Here is a 27,376-nt window from a genome sequence, read left to right on the forward strand (position 1 = left end):
GGTCACTCGATTTGACCTGAACCGGTACATCAGCGTCAGCGCTCGGCCACACAAACGCCGTCATCCTATGTCTGAACGGGCACAAATTCCCACAGACGTACTTTAAAGTCTTATTAGAAGCCCGATCAGAAGAGCGGCAAGCTCATGCTCAGGTGTCCGAATTCTTTTGACCATGTACTGTAGCTATAATTATGGCTGAAGTATTTAAATTAATTATTCACAAGGGTGTCTTTAAACTTTTGGCCATACAGCGTACAGTCCTGACCTCAGCCCCACTCAACAGCTCTGGAATGAATCGGAACACCGACAACAGTGCCCGACCATACAAACACCGTCATCCTATGTCTGAACAGGCACAAATTCCCACAGACGTACTTCAAAGTCTTATGAGAAGCCTTGTCAAAAGAGTTAGACAAGCTCATGGTCAGGCGTCCAAATACTTTTGGGCATATAGTGTAAAATCCTGCACACAGCCCTGACCTCAGCCCAACTGTGCCGAGTACCCAGCCATACAAACTCTGCCATCTGTTGTCTGAACGGGCACAAATTCCCACAGACGGACTTCAAAGTCAGAAGGTACCAATGACAAATACTTTTGGCCAGCTCTAACTGTGCAAAAACGTTTTAGTTTTCCGTCCCACTGACCTCTCGATGAAGTATCCCTGCACCAGACCGGCTCCGTCAGCGCTGGGCGGCTTCCAGGAGAGGAAAACGAAATCTCGGTTCACATCGGAGCACTCGAGCTCCAGAGGAGAGCCCGGAGCTCCGGGAACAGTGGCAGGACCATCTGAGGGTCAGACAGATATTTAAGATGACGTTTATTTTAGCATTGGATTAATACAGAGCTAATAAGAGCTTCTGGATATAAAAAATTTGAGATCTTTATTAAAAACACAAAACATTTTATTATACGTATATGATGTTAATATGATCTCTGATATTGGAAGGCATGAGAAGCAGGCGTAATCACACTGACAGAGAAAGGGGACTTCCCCAAACTGTTGGCACAGTGTTCAGTTTAAAGCCATCAGTTCTAAAATTCGATCGTTATGATGGGTGTCCACATACTTTTGCCCTTATAGTCTATAGGCTTGGTGTTCATCCTAGTTCAGAACCACAGGCATTAAAGTGAAGCTGGGGGTTCATTCGTGGCTACAACAGGCTCAACTCTCTTGGGAGGCTTAACCACAAGATTTCTCACTGTGCCTATGGAAATTTGTGCCTAATTTAGTCAGAAATATTGATGTACTGATGATGAAGTGGTGAGAAGACCTGGTACACAATCTACATTTCATTTCATGGGGTTCAAATCAGGGCTGTGTGAACGCTCTTAGCAACAGGTGTCCACATACTTTTGGTCAGACGGTGTATTTCTATACATTGTATTCTATACCTGTACTGTAAACGTGTCTGACCTTTAACGTAAACGTAGGCGCTGTGCTCGGCCACGCCGTCCCGGGTCCGGAGTCGAACGATGTACCGACCCTCATGCTCCTTGTGCGCCCCCTTCAGAGCGAGGGTGGTGGAGCGCGGGGTGGTTAGCACGTCCAGCCGACTGGAGGCACGAAGACGAACTCCTGCACACACACGTTTGTTTATATATAAATAAACATTTGCATTTCTGAATGTTTGTAACGAGCTGAGGTGCGGGCGGTGCGGCGTACCGTCTCTAAACCAGACCACGTCCTGCTGGAAGGGGAGCAGAGACGAGGAGAAGCTACAGCCGAGCGTCAGGGTCTCACCCTCCTTCACGAACGACGGCGGGAACGTGGAGAGGAACGAGGCCTCGAGCTCCAGCTCCCGAACTGGACAGACGATGAGAAGAGACGTTTACATTTTTGTCATTTAGCCGACACTTTTATGTACTGTGACAGTAAAGTGTCTAAGCTATTGAAGGTTAAGGGCCTTGCTCAAGGGCCCAACAGTGGAAACCTGGCAGAGGTGAGACTTGAACCAGCGACCTTTTGATTATTAGTCCAGTACCTTAACCACTAGGCTACAACAGACAAAAGACGAAAAGTATAAAAAAAGTGCTGCTGTTTAACACACAGGGCTTAAGTGTGTTTATCTCCGGTCTGTCATAGCAGCGCATTTTCTCCCTTTTTCCTCCAGTTTAGTCATAGCCAAGTCCTCTTCCTCTGATGGTGTACGAGGAGGGTATATTCTCTGACACGCCCTCCCTCCAACACGTGCACAGTCCACCGACCCCTTCTTATTCACACGGAGAGTCATGCGCTGATCTCCACGTTCCTCCACTTCTGTACATGCGCCTCGGGATACTAACCAGGGTCCTCACGCAGCACACAAGACCCCGCCCACTCTTTAGTCCCGTCTTTTCCCACCCGGCAGACTTAGTGGTCCCTCCCACTACAGTCACAGCTAATCGAGTGTCTGTTCAGGCGCCCAACCGGCTGACAGTTTTTTCCCTCGCTGCTGTCTCCCTCGGCTTGCTCATCAGGGTTTTTTGAACCTGAAATCTGCTGCTTTGAGTCGACGCCCGCTTTAAAAAGCACTAAGCAGATCAATTTGACTTGACTTCATTTCAGACGCCTCGTGCGCTGAACGCAGCCACATCGAATCGCAATTTGCAGCCTCTGGATCATCAAAGGAGTAAAAAATGACGTTTATGTTACTCACCCACGGTCTGAGTGCTCCTCAGTCCCGCATCGGCTCCTCGAACGGCTGCAAAAGTAAGAACCAGAGAGGCGGAGGGTTAAAGAGAAATCCGTCTACACACGCGTGCAGTACAGCTTTCATCATCCCTAATAATACTGAATTGAAGATTAAACAGCGGAAATACAGAAGCAAAACGTGACTTGAGTGTCTCCTGATGTATTTGGACTGAGAAAATAACAGTCAGAACAGCCGAAAGTATTCGGACACCTGAGCAAACACGCTGGAAATTCCATGCAGCCTGTGTCAGCTACTGGAGACGACCTGGACCTAACAGGTGAAATAGAAAGGGCCTTCCCTGCTGGCACAAGGTCCATATACGCTATATGGCCGAAAGTATCCGGACCCCTCACAACGAGCATGTCGGCCCCCCTACCGCCCTCTTTTCAAGGCAGTTACAGCCTTTACTTTTTGGGAAGGCTTTTCACAAGATTTTGGAGTGTGCATGCCGGAATTTGTGGCCAATCTGTCAAAAGAACAAAAGAACAACAGAAAGGTCTCATTCACAATCAGCGTTCCAAATCCGAACCCCTCACACCAACATTTCAAAACAGCGGGCATTAATAAAAAGGAGGGCACGACCGCCCTATTTTTAAGGCAGTGACAGACTTTACTGTTTTGGGAAAGCTTTCAACAAGATTTTGGTGTGTCCCTGTGGGAATTTGTGCCTGTTCAGTCAAAAGAACACTTGTGAGGTCAGGCACCCGTGGCGAAAAAGAAGGTCTCGTTCACAATCAGAGTTCCAAAGCAGCGGGCATTAATAAAGAGAGGGCACGAGCTTTTGGGAGACTCACAGTTGACCACGAGGGTGGCGAAGGTCGTGGCTTCACCCAAAGAGCTTCTGGCCACCACTTTATATTCTCCAGCGTCTGCAGAGCTGCACCTGAGAGACAGAAGCACAGGGGTGAAGGAACCCAAATCTGTAGGATCTTTAACTCAACGTGTTTCGGCTGAACTCGGTAAAGGCCGAGTTATTAGACGGGTGTCCTGATACTTTTGCTCATGTGTATATATTTAAAAGGTGCTGCTCACCTCCTGATCTCCAGAGTGCTGAGACCGTAGTTCTGGAGCAGCTTGTGGTTCCAGGGTTGTGACGCCGCCGTCAGAGGAACGTCGTCTTTATACCTGCCGACACAAACGTCACACCAAACGTCACACCAAACGTCACACCAGACACTGAGGTCTTCAGTCTCAACGTCGAGAATCTCAAGTGTTCACTTGGAATCACTAAAATTATAAGCGTAAAAAGTCCAAGGTTTTGGAACCAAGTGATGATCTGGTGTAGCCACCTTCTGCCATACCAAAGTTGGCCAGCAGAGGGGGCACAGAGGCGCAGATGATTGACAGTCACTTGTGCTTCATCGAGTGTAAATCCGCTCCAGGTGGGAGTGTTTCTATACGTCACGGTTTCTCCCTCACGGACATGCCAGCTCTTCTTGGACCGTGATTGGTCTGGTTTGGTTTTCTGCTGGGGTGGGATGCCAGAATACCTTTATCTGTTGATGGGAACCTGGTCAAGATTGCAGTGCTTTAGAGTCTCTGTTCAGAACCACAATGGGAGACCGAATTGCCCCAGAAGTGGTGTCACGTCCCTTGAATGTTAATCATGGGACGCGTGACCAAGAGAAAAACAGGTTTCGCACAGGACTGTGGGAATTTGTGCCCGCTCAGTCCAAAGAAGATAGCATTTGTATGGCTGGGCACTGAAAGCCTCAGTTGATGTTCCAGTTCATTCCAAAGCTGTTTGGTTGGACTTTTCTTCATGTCTTTATTGTTGGAACAGGAAAGGGCCTTCCCTAAACCATTGCTAGCATCTAATTTCCTTTATATGAGTGATTTATAGCAACTGTTAGTAATTGACATGATAAACACCTGATTCATTTATTAAATGTTACTGTTTTGGAGTGTCAGTTCTCACCAGGTGACGCTGGGCGTCGGCCGGCCCTCCACGCTGCACGACAGCCTGACACTCATCCCCTCCCAGACGGCGTGCGGACGCAGCAGAACGGAAAAATCAGGAGCCTTCATGCTCAAATCCTGCAGCAACTTCAGGTGAGCCGACGCCTTCCTCTCCGCCTGAGGGTGCAAATAAAAAATTCATCAGAGTCACGGAGGCGTGACGGCAGGAGAGGAGGAGAGATTCTCAGGGTGAGGAGAGCAGCTAATCTGAGAGCGACGTGAAATGACGACGGTTTATGGGATTAGCTAGTTAGCAGGGTCTGATTGCGCTCACAGAGGGTGGGCTCATGGGGGTATAGGATCTAATGCTGAGATCTAGAGGTGTTGAGCTCGAATCTCAGCCGTGACGTCAATGTAAGCTGGAGAATAAAAGACTCTGAAGCAATTGTGACCTCTGCTGGCTGGGTGAGGCAACCACACCTAAACAGTTTGAGGCCAGTGACTGCACAAGTGGCGGAGTGGGCACGTGATAGTCCGGGGCTCTCCTGAGACAGGGCAGGAGTCGTGCACAAATACAACAAAGGTCTAAATTAAATTAAATATGAATTTAATGAGTATGTGTGCCTGTATGGTGGGTGTCCTTCCACCTTCCACCTTCAGGTGGCGCCAAAATGCCAAAAAATTAACACATGAAAGAATGAGACCAATCAAATTTTAGGACCTTGAACACTTTCGCTGAAATGAAATTAGGGGCAGTGGTAGCCTAGGGCTTTATGATGTCAAACGGAATGTTGTGGGTTCGAATCCCGGCTCTAACGCAATCAGAATTGGAGGGAGAACAGTTGTGGTTCGAGGAGGCTTTATAGCTGCTGGTACCGGTGTGTTGCTTCACTGCGAACGGTCACATGAAGGCTCTAGGAAGTTCAAACCTGGATCCCCAGACCTCTGTCGGCACGCTGCACCCACACTCCCTCCCATCCTGGTCCTGCTCTAGCGTGTCGCAGAAGGACCCCCAAGGATCCGAAATCCACAGAGCGCTCTAGGTGTCGCTCTACCGCCGGGGTTTTACCTCCGTCCTCAGCACCTCGCGGTCCACGCGTCGCCGCACAATGTGCTGGTCCTTAATCGTCTCGATCTCCATCTTTTCACCCTCGTTACTGAAGAGGGTCCACTGGTCCCGCTGGCGCAGCTCGTCGTTCTCCGCGGTTTCCATCAGAACCTCCCTGAGGAACCAGAACACCGGGTGAACAGATGAACTATGGGATAGTTTTCCTACAAATTATGATGTTCCACTTTTTTTAAAAGATTTGTGATTATACTATTACTATATACTACTGTATACTATACTATATACTATACTATATATACGTATTTATATTTTTTTAATAAATAAATTGTAAATATTTAATAATTATTTTAATATTTATATTTTTAAATAAATACATTGTAAATATTTACTATTTAATTTTGATATTTACATTTTTTAAATAAATAAATTGTAAATATTTCATATTTAATTTGATATTTAAATTTTTACATAAATAAATTGTAAATATTTCATATTTAATTTTAATATTTAATTTTTTACATAAATAAATTGTAAATATTTACTATTTAATTTTGATATTAAAATTTTTTAAATAAATAAATTGTAAATATTTAATTTTGATATTTATATTTTTTTCGGAAATTGAACCTTTTCTTTCCTGGCCTTCCCTAAACTGTTGTTCACATACATCTGAAATTCCATTTCCATTTGTGGAATTTAGCAGACGCTTTTATCCAAAGCGACTTAGCAATCGAGGGTTAAGAGCCTTGCTCAGGGGCCCAACAGTGCCAACTAGGCAGTGGTGGGACATGAACAGACAACCTTATGCTTACTAGTCCAGTTCCCTAATCGCTGAGTGATGCACCTCGTGTGTCCGGACCTACTGAGACCCTGACCAGGATAAATGAAACTGAGTGTGTTCTGGAGAAGCTAGCGTACCAGGTCCGGTGTCGTGGGAACACGGGCTCCGTCAGGATCTCCTTGACGGACATGATGTCGCCGGGGATGATGGGATAGAACTCGGCCAGTGAGGCGCCTTCATCACTGAGGAAATCACAAACACAAACAAACAGGAGCAGGTGAGTAAACACAGGAACGATGGAGCTACAGGGTGGAACAACGCTGCTGCTGCTGTGGTCAAGGGTCGTGTTTTTCATTTTACTCTCACAAATGTGTTTTTCATTTTACTCATCACACAAATGCGTTCATCTTTTTATTGGGGAGAGGGCGGGGGATTTCATTTATTTTTGCACTGTCGCAAATTCCCTGTGATCCGGCAGGTGGAACAGGCGTCAAGTTCATGTTAATGTCAAGGGTTTCTAAACTGTATTTTAAACAAGCATATCGTCAGATGTTGTTTACACATTTCTGTTTACACATATTAGAAATATTTACTATTTAATTTAGATATTTACATTTTTAAATAAAAATAAAAACATGTATTATTTAATTTTAATATTTACATTTGAAATAAAAAATAATAAATATTTACTATTTAATTTTGATATTTATATTAAACATTTTTACATATTTATTATTTAATTTTGAAATTTATATTATTTAATATAAAAGTAATACAAAATGAATTTGATATTTATATCATTTATTAAAAATGTAAATATTTACTATTTAATTCTAATATTAACATTTTTAAATAAAACATTTATAAATATTTACTATTCAATTCTGATATTACATTTTAAATAATTTTTTTTAATTGTATTTAAATGTTTAAATGTTTGTATTTTAAATGTATTTAATTCTGATATTCAATATTTAATTATTAAAATATTTAATTTTTAATAAAATATTTGCGATTATTTACTATTTATTTTGATATTTACATTTTTTTATTGCATTTCTAGTCACACAGAACATCAGCAGTCGGATCGAAAGCACCTGCACGGGTGTTCGTTTCACCCCCCCACACCCACACACAGCCACACACACACACACACACACACCCACACACACCCACACACACACACACACACACACACACACACAACACCTGCAGTGGATTTTAAAAAGGGGAAACACCCTGCGACTTGTTTCCACGTGTAACAATAGGTAACAGGTACGGTTGGGCTGTTAGAGAAGGTGCGGTCCACCACCACGTGTGTGTGTGGTCACGTTATATGAACAACATTTTAAGATCCGTAAACAGAAAAGCAGAAGTTCCACACCCTCGTTTGGGGAACTCCGGAGGGGTCAGGCTGAATGAAATGGAGAAGTCGACGTGGCTTCAGGGTTTGTAACGGAACGTAAACAACTCGGCTGAAAGGTGACACCTCTCACGCTCAGCGTGGCGACAGGGACTAACCCACGCTGAAACCGTAACGTGTTTACGGTGGGACGAGATCCAACCCAAAACGTTTATGTACGCTCACACGCCATGGGTTCAAACGGGGGTCGCATCTCAGCGGTCTGGAGGTGCACTTGCATTTGTCAATGTGCTCTCAGTGCAGGTCCCAAGCCCGGTTAGAAATAAGAGGGTGGCATCAGGAAGGGCATCAGGTGTAAGACTGTGCCCAGTCTGGTATACTTAACAAGCATTTTATTAGGAACACTTACCTGGTACGTACATTAAATGGTCATTTTACAAGCTAAACCTCCTCTACAGATTCATTTTGTGGGTATACAATTACTGACTGTAGCCCATGTGTTGTTTTATACCCTTGTACCCGCTCTAGCCATTGATTAAATAGGATTTTAAAATCACTTATTAACTTCAACAGTATTTTAAACATCCTTTAACAATTAAATATTAAGGTATAGACAAAGGGCACAGAGCAACACATGAGCTACAGACAGTGATTGTATACCCACAGAGCTCACCTGTACGGTAGGTGTGGCTTATATGATAATTAATGAATAGACAGACCAGATGGGTGTTGCTAATAAAGTGCTCAGTAAAGAATAGCACGAGTTTGAATATCAGCTGTGCTACCGGTCGGCTGGGCGCCCCCTAGCAGGCACAATTAGCAGTGCAGATAGACTGCTGGGTGGGAAAAGATAGGACTAAAAAGTGGGTGTGGTCTTCGACGCTGTGTAAAGACCCTGGTTAGTAGCCCGAGTACGGTGAGACAGAGTACGAGCGAATAAGAGGGGGTCGGAGGGAGGGTGTGTCGGGCAAATATACCCTCCTCGTACACCATCAGGGTTTCCAGCAGAGGAAGAGGAACCGGCTACGACTAAACTGGGAGAAATTGCAGAAATAAAATAGTAAAATAAGTGATGATGATGATGATGGTCGTACCTGGACGTGAACTTCTTCTTCTTCGTCTGTGCGGACAGCTCCATGCCGTGAGACATCTGACCCTCCTCCTTCTCCTGGCACCGGTACGTCACCGTCTTGGCCGCCATGTCGAACCCCTAGAAGAACAGTACAAGAGAGCGGATGTACGTGTACAGTGGACCGCTTCTTTTCACCAGCCAGGGGCGTGGTCTTACACACTTTCATCTGTAATGAGCTGCCTCGAGCGGTCAGCAGAGGGCGCACTTGTTCTGTTTCAGCCATCGCCATGTGTCTGTGTGGGCGCCCGACCGGCTGACAGCAGAGCTGAGATCTGAGTTGGTGGGCAGGCGTGTCTTCCAAACACAAATTCAAATCACCAGGGCAGTTGTAGCCTAGTGGTTAAGGTACTGGTCCAGCAATCAGAAGGTTGCCGGTTCAAGCCCCACCACTGCCAGGTTGCCACTCTTGGGCCCTTGAGCAAGGCCCTTAACCCTCAATTGCTTAGACTTTATATTGTTACAGTACTGTAAGTCGCTTTGGATAAAATCATCTGCTAAATGCTGATAATGTAAATGTATATGTATAAAAAAGGATTTTCTGGGTCCACACTGATACCCCCTGTCCTTACTGCATCATTGATAGTTAAGGGCCTTGCTCAGGGGCCCAAAAAGGCAACTTGGCATCAGTGAAACTAGAATAGGAAACTGTTTGATTACTAGTTAATTACAAGTCGTAGTACTAGTATTAGTACCTTAACCACTGAGCTACCGCTGCTCTAATATCTCAAATAACAAGGGTGTTGTGCAGCAGCAGAGGGCGCCAGAGTGCACAGGAGAACTGGATATATCCAAATTGGCAAAAAATGGAAGTAAATGCGAAATAATAAAAATAATAAATTAAAGCAAAACAAAAGATGATCTCAAACGCCCCCTTGTGGTCAGCTGAGTGAATGATACTTCATTATTTCGGGTCCACACTGATACCCCCTGCACTAGCACCATCATTAAAGGCTAAGGGCCTTGCTCAGGGGCCCAAAGCAGATAAACCGAAAATCATCTCAAGCGCCCCTCTGATACCCCCTGCACTCACACCATCATTAATCACAGGGGGCGCTCACGAGAAACACAAACGACTTCCTTTCTGCCCGACCTGCAGCCGACACCCGGCGTTCCATCACAGACGGGCACCGCGCCCCGTCCCTGCGCCTCTCTGACGTCCTAATAACGGCAAAAGACCCCGACGGTTCCCTCCTCAATATCCCGTCCCCTCAACTTTATAACACAGGAACAAACAAAAACAAAAACAAGAAAAAAACGAGGTGATGGAAATCTCATACAGCGCCCGAGCGCCCGGAGGGAACGCGGATAAAATAACTCGCTCCAGTGGAAGACGGATGACTGGAGATGTGAAAAATAACTCTGGACTCTCTGAGGCGCAGTGGTGAGGCGCAGGAGTGAGGTGCAGGAGTGAGGCGCAGGAGTGAGGCGCAGGGGTGAGGTGCATGAGTGAGGCGCAGGGTTGAGGTGCAGGAGTGAGGAGGGAGGCGCAGGGGTGAGGTGCAGGGGTGGGGTGAAGGGGTGAGGCGCAGGAGTGAGGTGCAGGGTTGAGGCACAGGGGTGAGGCGCAGGAGTGAGGTGCAGGGGTGAGGCGCAGGAGTGAGGCGCAGGAGTGAGGTGCAGGGTTGAGGCGCAGGAGTGGGGTGCAGGGGTGAGGTGCAGGAGTGAGGTGCAGGGGTGAGGCGCAGGGGTGAGGCGCAGGAGTGAGGTGCAGGGTTGAGGCGCAGGAGTGGGGTGCAGGGGTGAGGTGCAGGAGTGAGGTGCAGGGGTGAGGCGCAGGGGTGAGGCGCAGGGTTGAGGCGCAGGAGTGTACATACTTCATGTATGTTTTGCATGTTCTCTAAGTGTGCGTGTGGGTCTCACACAGTTCACATACACACAGTCAGATGTGTGCTACTGGAGCTACAAGACCACTGAGAGCTGGGATAGACTCCAGCACCCTCCGAGACCCTGACCAGCACCAGCAGGTTAGTAATCGAGTGAGAAATGTTAACTCTGTACTGAATAATGGTGAGTTTTGTGTCTGTCTGACACTCAGGAGGGTTAATAGCATCATGCAGGAGAAAAATTCAGACTTACGCTTGAGAGAGTGAATCTTCAGGATTCTGAGGTCCGGGAGCGGCTTCCTAGATCCTGGATCTCACTGATCCTCCTAGATCTGTCTGATCCTCTGTGTGTGTGTGTGTGTGTGTGTGTGACCACAGACAATGTCCTTCAATGGCAAAATACAGCTGAACAAAAGGTGGTAAATATAGACCAAGGCCAGGATGGCACACACACACACACACACACTTACATATACACACAGTAACACACACACACTTACACAATCTTACATACACACATACACACACAGTAACACTCACACGCACGCACACACACTTACGTACACAATCTTACAAACACACACATTCATATGCACTCACACACACTCACACACATGCATATACACTTACATACACACACTTACATATACACACATGCACACACACACAGATAGATACACACATGCACGCACACACACATTTACATACACACATTTACATACACACACACACTTACGTACACAAACTTACATACACACACACATACACACATTTACATACACACATTTACATACACACTTACATATACACTCAGTAACACACACACACTTACACAATCTTAAATACACACATACATTCATATGCACTCACACACACATGCATATACACACTTACATACACACACTTATACACACTTACATATACACACATGCACACACACACACACTTATTTACACAAACTTACATTCACACACACACACAGATAGATACACACATGCACGCACACACACATTTACATACACACATTTACATACACACACACACTTACGTACACAAACTTACACACACACACATACACACATTTACATACACACATTTACATACACACTTACATATACACTCAGTAACACACACACACTTACACAATCTTAAATACACACATACATTCATATGCACTCACACACACATGCATATACACACTTACATACACACACTTATACAACTTACATATACACACATGCACACACACACACACTTATTTACACAAACTTACATTCACACACACACACAGATAGATACACACATGCACGCACACACACATTTACATACACACATTTACATACACACACACACTTACGTACACAAACTTACATACACACACACTTACATACACACACTTACATACACATACAGATAGATACACACACAGTAACTCACACCCATTTACATACACACACACACACACACACTCACACACACACTGGATTTATAGAGGATTTGAACGGAACAATGCATCCTCAGCTGTGCAGGCGGTCACGCCGAATTAAAAATAACAATAACATCATCACCGCTCATGTTACTTCCATTGTATTGTTCCTCACACTTCGGTCAGGATCGTGGTGGGTCCGGAGCCTCGTGAAAATGCCGTGAGCGAAACTGAATAGAACGGCTGCTGGGGAGAACATACAAAACCCCTCACTGACGGTAACCTAAACTAAGAGATCCCTGGGAATCAAGGGAAGTGTGGCTGTTAGTTTTTTTTACGCGTGACCGTAAACATGAGGGATGAGCCATTCCGAAATGAAGCTGTGACTTAATATTGAAGTGCGTCTGTGGGAATTTGTGCCCCTTCTGTCATTTCTAGAGTCAGATGTTCACAATGGATAAAAATCGCCACACTCCCAAAGGTTTACAGTGAGGTTGAGGGTCAGGGCAGTGTGAAGGACACTGGTGTGTGTGTGTTATTTATACGGCTGTACTGGACCCACCTCCCCCCCCGACGGTGCAGCAGGAGGTACAGGAACAGTTCTGCTCTCCACATTCTCCACATTCACACCAGGAATAACAGCGGCACGGCTGGGACGAACCCACGGCTAACGGCTATTTATACTGACCACGCGACCACACGCCGTGGTAACGATAAACGATCAGCGGGACGCGGATCAGCAAAGCACCCAAATTAATTTATATATTTATTTACGTTCCTAAACTCACACATTTAAACATAATGATCGTTTATCAGCTCGAGTTTAAAGCGACGGATCTGAATGTGCTCTCTGGCCACCCCAGGTGTCTGGACGACACCCACAGACGAGGTGAATGACAGGTTCAACCTCAACCCTACGATAAAACACCTGTGGGACAAATCGGAACGCCGACCGCAAGCAGTGCTTTCTCGTCCATGAGCGCCTGACCCTAACAAATGAATCCTCACAGGCACACAGTTGTAGCCTAGTGGTTAAGCTACTGGACTAGTAATCAGAAGGTTGCTGGTTCAAGCCCCACCATTGCCAGGTTGCTGCTGTTGGGCCCTTGAGCAAGGCTCCTAACCCTTAATTGCTGAGTGTCTCACTGGCTAAATGCCAAAAATGTAAATGTCCCAGATGAGTGGAGCCTGTTATTGCTGAATATCAAGCCAACGGTTTAAAAATTGAACGTCTAATTAGATTGTGGTTTGGTGTCCACATACTTTTGGTCAAAAACTGCTGTGTCTGATGGAGAAGCGGTCGGACGGTGTTTCTGTTTACCTCCGCTGTGAGACGCGTTTTGGAGGGAAGAAAGGGGGGGCTTTTCATACAGAGCTTAGCGTGACTCTCCATACGTGATATGGCTCTATGTTGTGAAACCTGACAGGTGATAAGAAGTGGCAGCAGATGGAAAGCGTGTCGGATCAGATAAATAAATAAAGTCACGAAAACACCTTCAGGTTTGGTAACTCGGTGCCCCGCCCTGTCCACACCGAACACACAGCGTGCGTCACACCGCCCTCGATCACGGGGTCATTACAGCCGTAAACCAGCCGAGTCTGAACTTTGTACTGTTTGTGAAGCGCTTCATGTTTAATCAGCGGCGTCGTAAAACCGAATCATATCTGCACTCGGACCGGGTACCTGAAAATCAATCAAATTAAATAACGAGGCTCTTCAGAGGAGCGACGGTCACACGCTTCGTTTATTTCGTCTCGACGTGTCACGCGACACGCGTTTAGCTTAACATACAAGACTTCAGATCCGTACAGACACACGACAGAGACACTTCATGTATACGCAGATGTCGCTAACGACACTGTGGAAATAATAATAATAATAAAATAAGAACGCTACTGGCGCTTCGTCAATTCATTACGGTTCAAACGTTAGAGAATAAAAAGCTAAAAAAATGACAGATGCAAACAGAGACACGTTCAACAGTTTTACAGACACGTTTCATTCAATTGAAATGGTATTAAATTATTTTAAAAAATAGATTAAAAATACAAACAAAACAAAATACACACAGTATAAGGTCTAAAGTATTCGGACCCCCGAGCGTGAGCTTGTCGTAAATCCCGTCCCGCTGCTGGTGGATCCCTGATTGCAGGTGAGGAGGGTATATCGCTGCTCATGCCTCTCTTAGCAGAACCCTTTTCCACCCATGCATTCTGCACAGGGGCCTCTCTTATCTGCTATTCAGGGTCCTTACACAGCGTTTGAAGACCCCACCCACACCTACATAGTCCGGTCATCCCGCCCTAGCAGAACCGTGTCTGCTACCGTGTCGGCACTGCCAATAATGCCCGCTAGATCCTTTGTGAAGGCGTCTCACAAGACTTTGAAGTCTTTGTAGTAGAGTACGTCCGTGTATGGGAATCTGTGCCCATTTAGTCAAAAAACAGGCACTGACGATGTTCCAGATCATTCCGGATCACATGACGTCGCTCTATTTTAACAGCATTCGTTTGTTTTGGAGCTCAGCATCAGGAGTCCGAATACTTTCAGTCATGTATCGTAAACGCAGGTTTTTAACCTAAAAAGTGCTTTAAATATATGTATTCAAAAGTATTCGGACCCGAAGTCTTTGAACTAGAGTATGTCTGTGTATGGGAATTTGTGCCCATTCAATAAACAAACAGGCACTGAAGATGTTCCAGTTCATTCCAGATCACATGATGATTTTCTCCCGACTTTAGCGCATCCAATTACCCGATTGCGTAATGCTTCCTTTCTACTGGTGCTGACCCCCGCCCTGATTGAGGAGAGCGAGACTGACACACGCCCCCTCCGAGACGTGATTAGTACCCGACTGAATCTACTGCACAAGGCGAGTTCACATGCGGATCAGCTTTGTGTACGGAGAGACACACCCTGATCACATTATTCCTCGACTCCATCAACCGCAGCACCATCAACCAGCCAGCAGAGGTCGTAACTGCATCAGCAGCAAAAGTGCCTCACAGCAAAAAGGTTTGATCATCAGGCGGGGTGGTCCGGGTCCTTTCTGTGTGGAGTTTGCATGTTCTCCCCGTGTCTGTGTGGGTTTCTTCCCACAGTCCAAAAACATGCGGTCAGGTTAATTGGAGACACTGAATTGCCCAATAGGTGAATGTGTGTGTGTGCCCTGTGATGGACTGGCGCCCCGACCAGGGTGTTACTGTGTGCCTTGCGCCCATTGAAAAGCTGGGATACGCTCCAGCACCCCCCTGTGTCCATAATTGGATAAGCGGTTAAGAAAGTGAGTGAGAGTGTTTTCAAGCTGGTGGTCAGGTGTCCGAATACTTTCGATCGTGTATCGTAAACGCAGGTCTTTAACCTGAAAAGTGCTTTAAAAAACTGGACGAACCTAAAGTGACCCGCCTGCCGTCCGATCGCGGGCGGTATCGGCGCTACAAAAGTCTGAGGTAAACAAACGATTTTCTGGTGAAACCGCGAGTGTGTGTGATTCAGTCTGATGTCAGAGAAGCTCCAGAGCAAAAATAGACACGCAGACGCGCCCCGGGTGGGCGTGGTGAAGGTGATTGATGTGTGACATGATTGATGGTAAATGTGCTAAACAAAACAAAGCAATCCTAATAAGGGATCGGCATTACAGTGCTGCCATGACATCATGAAAAAAAACACACAGCAAAAAGGTTCTGGGTTCGATTCCCAGGTGGAGCGATCTAGGTCCTTTCTGTGTGGAGTTTGCATGTTCACCCGGTGTCTCCGTGTCCGTGTGGGTTTCCTCCGACAGTCCAAACATGTGCAGTCAGGTTAATTGAAGACACGAAAGTCCTCCTAGGTGTGTGTGTGTGCCATGTGATGGACTTTGAACTTGCCTTTCGCCCGCTGGTTTTCTACCCACTGCCACCCTAACCAGGATCAAGCCATGGTCAAACACACAATGAATGACCGTTACAGTTCCAGGAACGTTTAATGCCCTGCCATCCTCATTATGCCCGGTCAGTGCATGTACATTGGTCAGGAGATCTAGATTCCCAGCATCCAGTTCTACCTGACCCTCAGTTCTAAGGTTCTTGGACCAGGATCAGGATACCCTTCATCCTACTTTACCCCAACATTTATTAACAGTTATCTTTCCGTTGCTTGAGACCCGGATGGCGTACTGACACGCCCTCCCTTTAATGCGTGAGGTCCACGAGCCCTTCTTATTCATGCGTAGTTCGGTGGATCGGCACGTGAGGTCGGTCTCGCGCACGGAGAGTCACGCGCTGATCTCTACATCCTCCCCCCGCCCACTTTTAGTCCGGTCTACTATTTATCTGTCCAGAAGGGGGCTCCAAATCCCGGCAGTGATGATTCATAGCTTTCAGCTACATTTATATCTGTCATCAAACGCTGGTGAATATTATGAGGGGTCTCGCGGACCTGGAACAAAATTTGCTGGCTGACGTCGATTTCCGCGGCGTAGGCGTCAAGCTAGCAAACGAGAGAAAAAATAGGCGGTTATGAATGGATTTCTACGGCCCATCCATCCAAAAACATGCCCCCGAAACTCTGCGCCGATCCCTCCACGCCCTCCTCTGGTTCCTGCGGATGCTCGGGTACCTTCAGTGGGGGGTCGGGTAGAATCCCTGGCACCCAGTTCTGCCTGTAATTCGACGACAAGTCAGTCGCCACGCCTACGGGAGCAGGTTTGAAGCAGGGTACCCTGTTGGGGAGGTAGGCTCTGGTGTAGTCGGGTCCGAGATCCTGCTCCGCGCACCCCGAGTCGTCCCTAAACAACAGGTCCGTCAGCAGGGGGGCGGTCTCCGAGGCGGGCGTGGATGCCGTCACAGGAGGGGTCGTGGGGGAGACGCCCGGGAGCAGGGGCTGAAACACCAGGCTGGAGAACTCGAGCCGTCCGTCGGCGCCGCGGGACACCGGGAGAACCGAACGCTCGAGCTCTGATCGGGCGTCGCCGAGGTCCTGGAACGCGTCCCCGGGGGAGGAGTCAGCGCCCGGGCTGAGGGAGCGCCCGAGACCGCTGTCGAATTCCTCCGGGTCCTGAGGCACCATCACGCCCACCACCATGCTGTAGCTGGTGCAGGAGTCTGACGTCCGGTCGCCGGGTTTGATCGGCGCTACGTGCTGATTGGTGTACGAATGGTCGCGCCAGTCTTGGGCGCGGCAGTCCTGGGCGGCGTAACTCCCCTGGGTGAGCGCGGCTGCCTTCCTCAGGACGGGCGTGTCCATGTCTTTGTTCAGCGGAGGCTCGGTGGACACCGTCAGGTCCGAGATCTGGACTTTAGGAGCGGGACTGAAGTTAGGAGAGCGAGTTTTAGATATGATCTGTTATAGAAAGAGAAAATATATATAAAAAATTATATATATATATATATATATATATTATATACATGCACTATATAACCAAAAGTATTTGGACACCTGATCATTTACATTCACATTTCTGGCATTTGGCAGACGCTTCTATCCACAGTCCAAGCAATCGAGGGTTAAAAGCCTTGCTCAAGCGTCCAACGGTGGCAACCTGACAGTGGTGGGGTTTGAACCAACAACCTTCTGATTACTAGCCTAGTACCTTAACCACTAGGCTACCAAAATAGAGCAACCTCTAGCCTGTGTGACCTTTTCTTTCTGAGAAGAGCTTCTCACAATACTGTGGGAATTTGTGCACGTTTAGTCCAAAGATGACCGCATTTGTACAGCTGGGCGCTGATCAGTCGATGTTTCGGTTCATCCCAAAGCCAGAACTGGAACAGCTAAGGTCCTTCCCTAAACTGTTGGTGCCAAATCGGAAGCATGTGACAACTTAAAATTACAAACATGTGAATTCAGTAATTAGAAGGGGCGTCCCAATACTTTTGGCTATGTAGTGGCTCTTCTAAAACAAAGAACACACACACACACACACACACCATGAACACACACACAATGAACACACACTTATTCTACACACACACATCATGAACACACTTATTCAACACACACACACACACACACACCATGAACACACACACACACACACCATGAACACACACTTATTCTACACGCATGTACAACACACACACACACTATAAACACACACACATACACACACTGAGAACACACACTTAGTCTACACACACACATACAGTACATACACACTCATCCCCACTGCACACACCATGAACACACACACACACATCCACAGAGTACACACTTATTTTAAACACACACACACACACTTATTCTACACACACACACTTATTCTACACACATGTAGAACACACACACACACATCATGAACACACTTATTCTACACGCATGCACAACACACGCACACACACACATGTGCCAGGAACACCGGGCGGGGCCTCTTTTACTCCGGTAAATCTCCCTCTGTAAAACAAAGAGTGTCTCACCAGCGCCTTGGGCAGGTTTCTCTTCCGTGTGACGTACTGCTGGCACATCACCAACCCCACGCCACCGAGAACTACGAGCGCCACCGCCGCCGATACGCCAAGCACCAGACGAATCCAGGTCATTCCTGCAGCTGCTGGCACAAATCCACCAAAACACAGTCAGAGCGGGAAAACGCACGAAAACACCAGGAGTCACGAGGGGGGCGTGTCCCGTCATTAGGGAAGCTGTGGTTTGATATTTGGAGGTCTTTTAGAAGAGCCCGTACCTGGTAAGGTCAGACAGAAGGTGGCGTTTTCACTCAGGCGCTTGGCGACCGGATGGGCGAGCTGGTACATGGCCACGCCGCAGTACATGGCGCCCTTCTTGACGTGGTTCACGGTGATGACGCCGCTCGTGTTCTTGTACACCTACGGGACGGAAGCAGAGGCGTCACCGGAGTGCCGCAAGTATTCACTGCACAGGCGCTGGAACTGAAAACGATTTTTATCTGGTCATTGAGTCTCAGATGGTTCAGTCATGTTGCAACCCAACTTTAGGTCCTACAGACTAGCAGTAGGTTTTAATATCAGCCATATTCTGTAGGGCAGCTGGCAGTTTGCACTAGCACGTCTGAGTACCTTGATTTATGGTTCAAAGAACTAAGTGTTCCTGCAGAGCTTTAATAGACGATGTGGCCACAATTATTCAACCCTTACACAAATATACACTCATACACACACACACACACACACTTGCACGTACACATACATACACACACACTTAAATACATACACCGACATTACACACACACACACACTAACATACACATACCTAAACACACACACTTGCACGTACACATACACACACACACTTAAATTCTGACACACAATCATGCTTAGACAAATATACACAAGCTCTCACACACACACGCATAAACATTCACATACTCAAATGCACACATACAGTGTATCACAAAAGTGAGTACACCCCTCACATTTCTGCAGATATTTAAGTATATCTTTTCATGGGACAACACTGACAAAATGACACTTTGACACAATGAAAAGTAGTCTGTGTGCAGCTTATATAACAGTGTAAATTTATTCTTCCCTCAAAATAACTCAATATACAGCCATTAATGTCTAAACCACCGGCAACAAAAGTGAGTACACCCCTTAGTGAAAGTTCCTGAAGTGTCAATATTTTGTGTGGCCACCATTATTTCCCAGAACTGCCTTAACTCTCCTGGGCATGGAGTTTGCCAGAGCTTCACAGGTTGCCACTGGAATGCTTTTCCACTCCTCCATGACGACATCACGGAGCTGGCGGATATTCGAGACTTTGCGCTCCTCCACCTTCCGCTTGAGGATGCCCCAAAGATGTTCTATTGGGTTTAGGTCTGGAGACATGCTTGGCCAGTCCATCACCTTTACCCTCAGCCTCTTCAATAAAGCAGTGGTCGTCTTAGAGGTGTGTTTGGGGTCATTATCATGCTGGAACACTGCCCTGCGACCCAGTTTCCGGAGGGAGGGGATCATGCTCTGCTTCAGTATTTCACAGTACATATTGGAGTTCATGTGTCCCTCAATGAAATGTAACTCCCCAACACCTGCTGCACTCATGCAGCCCCAGACCATGGCATTCCCACCACCATGCTTGACTGTAGGCATGACACACTTATCTTTGTACTCCTCACCTGATTGCCGCCACACATGCTTGAGACCATCTGAACCAAACAAATTAATCTTGGTCTCATCAGACCATAGGACATGGTTCCAGTAATCCATGTCCTTTGTTGACATGTCTTCAGCAAACTGTTTGCGGGCTTTCTTGTGTAGAGACTTCAGAAGAGGCTTCCTTCTGGGGTGACAGCCATGCAGACCAATTTGATGTAGTGTGCGGCGTATGGTCTGAGCACTGACAGGCTGACCCCCCACCTTTTCAATCTCTGCAGCAATGCTGACAGCACTCCTGCGCCTATCTTTCAAAGACAGCAGTTGGATGTGATGCTGAGCACGTGCACTCAGCTTCTTTGGACGACCAACGCGAGGTCTGTTCTGAGTGGACCCTGCTCTTTTAAAACGCTGGATGATCTTGGCCACTGTGCTGCAGCTCAGTTTCAGGGTGTTGGCAATCTTCTTGTAGCCTTGGCCATCTTCATGTAGCGCAACAATTCGTCTTTTAAGATCCTCAGAGAGTTCTTTGCCATGAGGTGCCATGTTGGAACTTTCAGTGACCAGTATGAGAGAGTGTGAGAGCTGTACTACTAAATTGAACACACCTGCTCCCTATGCACACCTGAGACCTAGTAACACTAACAAATCACATGACATTTTGGAGGGAAAATGACAGGCAGTGCTCAATTTGGACATTTAGGGGTGTAGTCTCTTAGGGGTGTACTCACTTTTGTTGCCGGTGGTTTAGACATTAATGGCTGTATATTGAGTTATTTTGAGGGAAGAATAAATTTACACTGTTATATAAGCTGCACACAGACTACTTTTCATTGTGTCAAAGTGTCATTTTGTCAGTGTTGTCCCATGAAAAGATATACTTAAATATCTGCAGAAATGTGAGGGGTGTACTCACTTTTGTGATACACTGTATATATATATATATATATATATATATACACACACACACACTCATACAAACATACACACGCACACTCACACACATACATAAACATACACACTTGCATAAACATACACACTTGCACGTACACATACATACATACACTAACACACACAAAACTCACTCACACACACACACACACAGTCTTGTTCTCTGGACTCTGACAACTCCAATACACAACTACCTAGTGACTGTATTTTTACTCTTTAATATCTGCTGCTATATAAACTCTACGCTGCTAACCGTATATCACAGTATGTTTGACCTCACTTATCATTTACTCACTACCATGTATCCTGGTTCCTGGTCCTTGTATAGAGCTGAAATGACAATAAAACCTCTCTTTAACTCCAGAACACAGAACAGTGGTCCTCATAGGTGCAGTTGAGTGACTGTGTGATGCCCTGCAATAAATTAGGTCCTAATGACCCACCATGACCCGGACCAGGACGAAGCGGTCGATGGAAACGGATGAATGAATGAACGAGCGTCTCTTACCCTTCCAGACTGGAACTCGGGCTGCGTGAAGTGGACGATGTAGACGATGGAGGGCCGGCTGTCCCGGGGGCAGCTTTCCCAGCAGGTGATTTCACTCATGGAGCGGTTTTGAGGTCCCACAGGAGGCGCCAGAGTCACGCCGAGAGACGATTCGGCCGCGGTCACGGTCACGTCCGGAGCGCCCAGAACGGCTGACAGGACAGAACATAAAAACAGAACTGCAGATCAGACTCAGAGTCACAGGGTCACAGATTCACAGGGTCATAGATTCGGACTTTCGAGGCGACGTTCGAGACGGCGGTCTTACTTTTTTCGAACGGGACGAAGCCCACGTACTGCCCGAAACAGACCCCGCCCACCAGGACCTTGGCAAAGTATCTCATGTGGATGTTGGTCATCACCGAGCTGAGGTCGCAGGAGGGTTCCGAGATGTTCTGGCATTCCAGATGTGGCTGCGAGTTATTCCCATATCTATAAGATAAATTAATAAATAAAAACATGAACACTACATGACCAAAAGCATTTGGACACCTGACCGTAAGCTTGTTGGACGTCCCGTTTAAAAAAAAAAAAAAAATTTCTTTATGCTTTTTCCCCCCTTTTTTTTTGCGCGTCTAATTGCCCAACTGCGTCATGCTTCCTCTCCACCAATGCCGATCCTCGCTCTGATTGAGGAGAACAAAGCTAACCCACGCCCCCTCCGACACGTGGGCAGCAGCCACATGCATCTTATCACCTACACTTTGACGGGTGTAGTGCAGGTCAGCGTTGTGTACGGAAAGACACACCCTGAGAGCACTCTCTTCTCATCCCTGTGCAGGCGCCACCAATCAGCCAGCAGAGGTCATAATTGCACCAGTTATGAGAGAGAGAGCCCATCCGGCTTAGTCCCGCCCATCTGAACAACAGGCCAATCGTTGTTCATGTGGCCGCTCAGCCTTAGCCGGCAGGCAGAGCTGAGATTCGATACGATGCATTAGAGATCCCAGCTCTGGTTCCAGTGTGTGTTTTTACCTCTGCGCTACCTGAGCGGCCTCTTGATTCTTCTTTTTATTGAGTTTTGCAAGGCATTCCATTTTTTTTCTGGGAATGGGGGGTTTGTACTTGTACATGGTAGATAAATAAAATTAAAATTAAACAGCTCACATGGTTTAAAAGAGAAGCTCTGGATGAATCGGAACACCAACGTCAGCTCCCGGCCAGCAAACCCGTCATGTTTTGACTAAACGGGCACAAATTTCCACAGACATACTGTAAAGTATCATGATAAGCCAAAAAAGATGAATGTTTTTGAAACTGGCTGTCAGTGCCTTAAATAATTCATGCCTGTGATTTTGGAACGGGGTGTCCGACAGGCTCGATGTTGGGTGTCCGGATACTTTTGGCCATATAGAGTAAAAATAAAGCTGATCAGTGAAAATATTATATTTGTATTATGTATTATTATACAAAATATTTGATCTATTTTGTCAGTTCAATAAGGGTCCAAGAAAATAAAACCACACGTTCTTCATGTACTGCGTTTTACAAAACGTCCCAACTTTTTTTGGAAACAGTTCGTAGACGTGCCGGATCGTTCCGGCCCTTTGCGTGTCGCTCCGATCGCTCGTATTGTTTACGTGACTTTATTTTTCGCTATAAAAGCGGAACTCGAATCGTTTTCGATTGTTATTGTTATTTTGATTCCTCAGATTTTCGGGAAGCGTCGGTCCGAACGAGAAGTACAAACATGAAAATTAAAACCGCGACTTCTTCAAAGCTCAAATGTGCGAATCGGTCAGGAAAGAGAAATCACACGAGACGAGAGCCTGGGTCCTTTCTTCGTGGGCTTTTGTATGTTCTCCCTGTGTCGGCATGGATTTCCTCTTACAAATCCAAAGCGGTCATGCAGTCAGGTCAACTAGAGCTACTAGAAATCAGTACCCGGTTCCAAACCATCACTAAGAGCAACCTCAGGGTTCACAGATGGCACCAGAATGATGTAAAACACACCAGCACTGGACTCTGGAGCAGCAGAAACACATGCTCAGTGGAGGGGGAACAATGATCTGGGCTGCTCTTGATGATCCAGACTCTTAGTGACATAAGAACAGTTTGGGGAGTGCCCCTTTCTAAACCAACCCATCCAAGATGAATTGGAATGCTGACTGTGAGTCAGACATCCAACATTCTGGGCAGGATTTTTGAGAGAAAAGGAGGAAGAAGATACACCCATCTACACAGGTCAGGAGAGAAAAAACACACCGCAGTAACATGCACACTGGCAGCATGACAACAATTTGAGGGCCTTACTCAGGGGCCCAACAGCGGTGGGGCTTGACCCAGCAACCTTCTGATCACTAGTTCAGTACCCTGGGAGTTCTTCAGACTTCCTAACCCATACGTTATCAGTCAAAAGTATTCGGACGCCTGACTGTAAGCTTGTCAAACATCATTACAATAAATAAGATCTTTTCGGCTATAACAGCCGCCGCTCCTCTGAGAGGGCTTCTCACGAGACTTTGAGGTACAGCATGTCTGTGGGAATTTGTGTCCATTTAGTCAAGAAAGCCTCTGTTGATGTTCCGGTTCATTCCAGAGCTGCTGAGTGAAGCTTTGTGCACAGGAATAAAAGAGGGCCTTCCCTAAACTGCTTCTCAGCATGTAATTCTATGTATATAACTGATTTATTACACCTGTTAGCGACTGTTGTGTCTGCAATACGTGAATTTAGAAATTAGAAGAGGAGAAATGCAGTGTTTGCTCTTTAGGACTCCCGGGTTAAGGTATTACTCCACTCACTCGTGATAGGTGACGCTGTATCGGACGTCCTGTCCAGGGAGTTCCACTTCATCCCAACGGAGGACGCTGTAGAAATTTCGGGACTCAAAGTAAACCCTTGTCCTGTCGCACCCCCGGCACCGAAAACCTATAGGAGCAAAAACAACCATGTGAGAACCTACAAAATATCCTACACTAAATATAGACAAATATGGGCAAAAGTATTGGGACGCCCCTTTTACATTTGGCCCCTTTTACTCAACAGCTCTGGGATGAGCACAAAGTGGGCACAAATTCCCACAGACATACTGTACACAGACATGGTGGTGGTGTGTTAGTGTGTGTTGTGCTGGTATGAGTGGATCAGACACAGCAGCACTGCTGGAGATTTTAAACACCTCACTGTCACTGCTGGACTGAGAATAGTCCACCAACCAAATACATCCAGCCAACATTGCCCCGTGGGCAGCGTCCTGTGACCACTGATGAAGGTCTAGAAGATGACCGACTCAAACAGCAGCAATAGATGAGCGATCGTCTCTGACTTTACATCTACAAGGTGGACCAACTAGGTAGGAGTGTCTAATAGAGTGGACAGTGAGTGGACACGATATTTAAAATCCACTCATACCAGCACAACACACACTAACACACCACCACCATGTCAGTGTCACTGCAGTGCTGAGAATGATCCACCACCTAAATAATACCTGCTCTGTGGTGGTCCTGTGGGGGTCCTGACCATTGAAGAACAGGGTGAAAGAAGGTTAAAAAGGCATGTAGAGAAACAGATGGACTACAGTCAGTAATTGTATAACTACAAAGTGCTTCTATATGGTAAGTGGAGCTGATAAAATGGACAGTGAGTGTAGAAACAAGGACTGGACTTCGGACCTTCAGGATCTAATCTGAACTACAGTGTGTGTGAGATTACAGGAACCTGATATTAGTGAAAAGTCTGCGTGAAGAAAATCACGTCCAGGATGTCCATCACTCACCTGAGGAGCAGAAGAAAAGCAGGAACACCTTCAATGAGAACATAGTGACCCGATCCGGCGGTCCAGACGAAGACGATCCGGCGATACTGAGGTTCCTCGAGGTGCCTCAAGGCTCCTGAAGGTCTGGAAATCCTACGAGACGGACGGAACTTCTCGGCGGCATCGTGAACCAGGAGATTCGGTTGGTTGTTGGTTGTCTGGTTCTCAGGAGGTCGGTGCGGCGCAGGTTCTCCGTTCCGTCTCTGAGAGAGCCGAGCTGAAGTGCCGTAGTGGATTAACAGGTGTGTGTGAGGAAGTGTGTGTGTGTGTGTGTGCAGGTGAACTTTGGAGCGATGTTTCGTTGTTCTCCTCCTTCCTCCTCCCACCGGCGTGTTCCTGTATTTCAGGTTTGATGGGGTGAGGAACGTGTTCGGCACGAAGACGTTTATGGGAAGGAGAAAAGGAAACTAAAAGGTGCTGAAGGAAGGAATGTGGAGCCTTTTATTTTTACACCTTCCTGGGAAAAGTCGAGATCCGTATCAGAGCAGTCGAGCGTCTGTAATTTATTTATTAGGATTTTACACGTTACATGTTTTACACTTTGGTTCCATTAAAGACAGGAACGGTAGTTACTCATTACACAAGATTCATCAGTTCACAAGTTTAATATCAGACACGGTCATGGGCAATGTTGTATCTTCAATTCACCTCACTTGCACAACTGTACCTGAGCTTCTGTTCTTCCAGATGCTATTACATTTATAAGCGTGTGTCCCATTAGGAATAGAATCCGTTATTTTGTAAATGTGCTTATAATTAAAAACCTCCAAACTTTTCCCGGTTGTGAAGTAAAACAGGAAGTGGTTAGAAAGCCGATCGAGCGTTTCATTACCACGTCATCTGTGTGACGCAAACTGAATAAATGCAGATAACAGCATTTCTTACTAACAATTACAATCAGAAGCTCTGATTGGTTCAGAAAGCGGTTCTTACAATCATTAGCTCCAATTCTGTAGGAGCGTTCCATTCACATGATCTGTTACTGTGAAGTGCACTACGTAGGGTATTCCACCATTTTAAGTAGGGAGCGACGCTTCATCACTACGCCGGAAGCTGGCTGGAACATTTACACGTTGTGTGCGTTGTGGGTTAAGACGGCCAGAGCGTTTTTATTATCAGAGAGCAGATCAGAATGATGTCGGATCATATATAAATATGTAATTGTCACACGTAACTGATGTTAACACATGCTGACTGTCATTTTTTGCGAGTCATTTGAAACGAGTCCGAGTCGAGTCTGAAGTCGCTGTGTGTGCGACTCCAGTCCCCATCTCTGGGCTGAGGTCTGATAGCAGCGTCGGCACGCTTCATAACCAAGCACCCAGTAAAACCCAGGAACATTTTCCCTCTACAGGTTCATGTTTTATTCCGCTGAACCTGAGCGCTAATTAAAGTCGCGGCTGAAAGTGAACGAGCAGAAGCGCTAACCCGCTCACGCCGGACCTTAATGTGTTCCCGCTCTCTCTCAGACTTCCTGGACGTGGTGTTAATGGTGTTTGCTTTTCCGTGTGGACCCCGCGGAGCAGGGAGCGGGGGACTCCACCGGCCCCGCGGGGTCACGACCCGATTCCTGAGCTAATCAGGATTTAGAGAGAGAGCGCTCGTCTGATTTTAGATTCTTCTGGCAGAACGTTTTTGGAAAAATATTTAATCCTCAAAATAAAAAAGCTGCTTTGACGAAGGTACGAATAAGAACATTTTGTTGAAGTGTTTGACTGAACGGGCACAAATTCCCACAGACATACTTCAAATTCCTGTGAGAAGCTCTTCTCAGAAGAGCCGCTGTTGTTCACGCTAAGGAGGTCACACAGAGGTCGCTCTATTTTAATACCATTTGTTTTTGGAATGGGTCGTCCAGCAGGCTGGTGGTCGGACGTCCAGATACTTTTGAACCGGTACACATCACGT

General features: G+C 46.5%; 2 protein-coding genes across 2 annotated transcripts in view; both read right to left on the reverse strand.

Annotated features, from left to right (window-relative positions):
• Positions 1-11,077, reverse strand: part of myom3 (myomesin 3) — a 35,724-nt gene extending 24,647 nt beyond the window's left edge. The window contains exons 1-11 of the mRNA XM_062986001.1: positions 10,994-11,077; positions 8,880-8,995; positions 6,560-6,664; positions 5,642-5,795; positions 4,592-4,749; positions 3,706-3,798; positions 3,468-3,556; positions 2,638-2,682; positions 1,665-1,805; positions 1,416-1,577; positions 646-787 (exon numbers count right to left, since the gene is read on the reverse strand). Of these exons, the coding sequence (XP_062842071.1) occupies positions 646-787; positions 1,416-1,577; positions 1,665-1,805; positions 2,638-2,682; positions 3,468-3,556; positions 3,706-3,798; positions 4,592-4,749; positions 5,642-5,795; positions 6,560-6,664; positions 8,880-8,986 (1,196 nt within the window). The 5' untranslated portion in view covers positions 8,987-8,995; positions 10,994-11,077. The remainder of the gene's footprint in view (positions 1-645; positions 788-1,415; positions 1,578-1,664; positions 1,806-2,637; positions 2,683-3,467; positions 3,557-3,705; positions 3,799-4,591; positions 4,750-5,641; positions 5,796-6,559; positions 6,665-8,879; positions 8,996-10,993) is intronic.
• A 5,584-nt stretch (positions 11,078-16,661) lies between these two features.
• On the reverse strand, positions 16,662-25,577 carry ifnlr1 (interferon lambda receptor 1). The gene is made up of 7 exons (XM_062985166.1): positions 25,430-25,577; positions 24,453-24,579; positions 21,979-22,142; positions 21,672-21,862; positions 18,826-18,967; positions 18,560-18,684; positions 16,662-17,486 (listed from the first exon to the last, which is right to left on the reverse strand). Exons 1-7 carry the CDS (start codon positions 25,470-25,472, stop codon positions 16,662-16,664), a joined length of 1,617 nt encoding a protein of 538 aa, XP_062841236.1. The 5' UTR covers positions 25,473-25,577.
• Between the last annotated feature and the right edge of the window lie 1,799 nt (positions 25,578-27,376).

Source organism: Trichomycterus rosablanca, chromosome 23 (assembly GCF_030014385.1).
Source record: "Trichomycterus rosablanca isolate fTriRos1 chromosome 23, fTriRos1.hap1, whole genome shotgun sequence".
Lineage (NCBI taxonomy): Eukaryota > Metazoa > Chordata > Actinopteri > Siluriformes > Trichomycteridae > Trichomycterus > Trichomycterus rosablanca.

Coding starts and splice junctions, on each gene's coding strand:
- ifnlr1 (XM_062985166.1), bottom strand. CDS start 25,472: ATGTTCTCATTGAAGGTGTTCCTGCTTTTCTTCTGCTCCTCAG. Junction 18,685..18,825: donor CTTCTGTCTGACCTTACCAG/GTACGGGCTCTT, acceptor CAGCAGCTGCAG/GAATGACCTGGATTCGTCTG. Junction 17,487..18,559: donor GAAACCTGCCCAAGGCGCTG/GTGAGACACTCT, acceptor TTTCTATAACAG/ATCATATCTAAAACTCGCTC.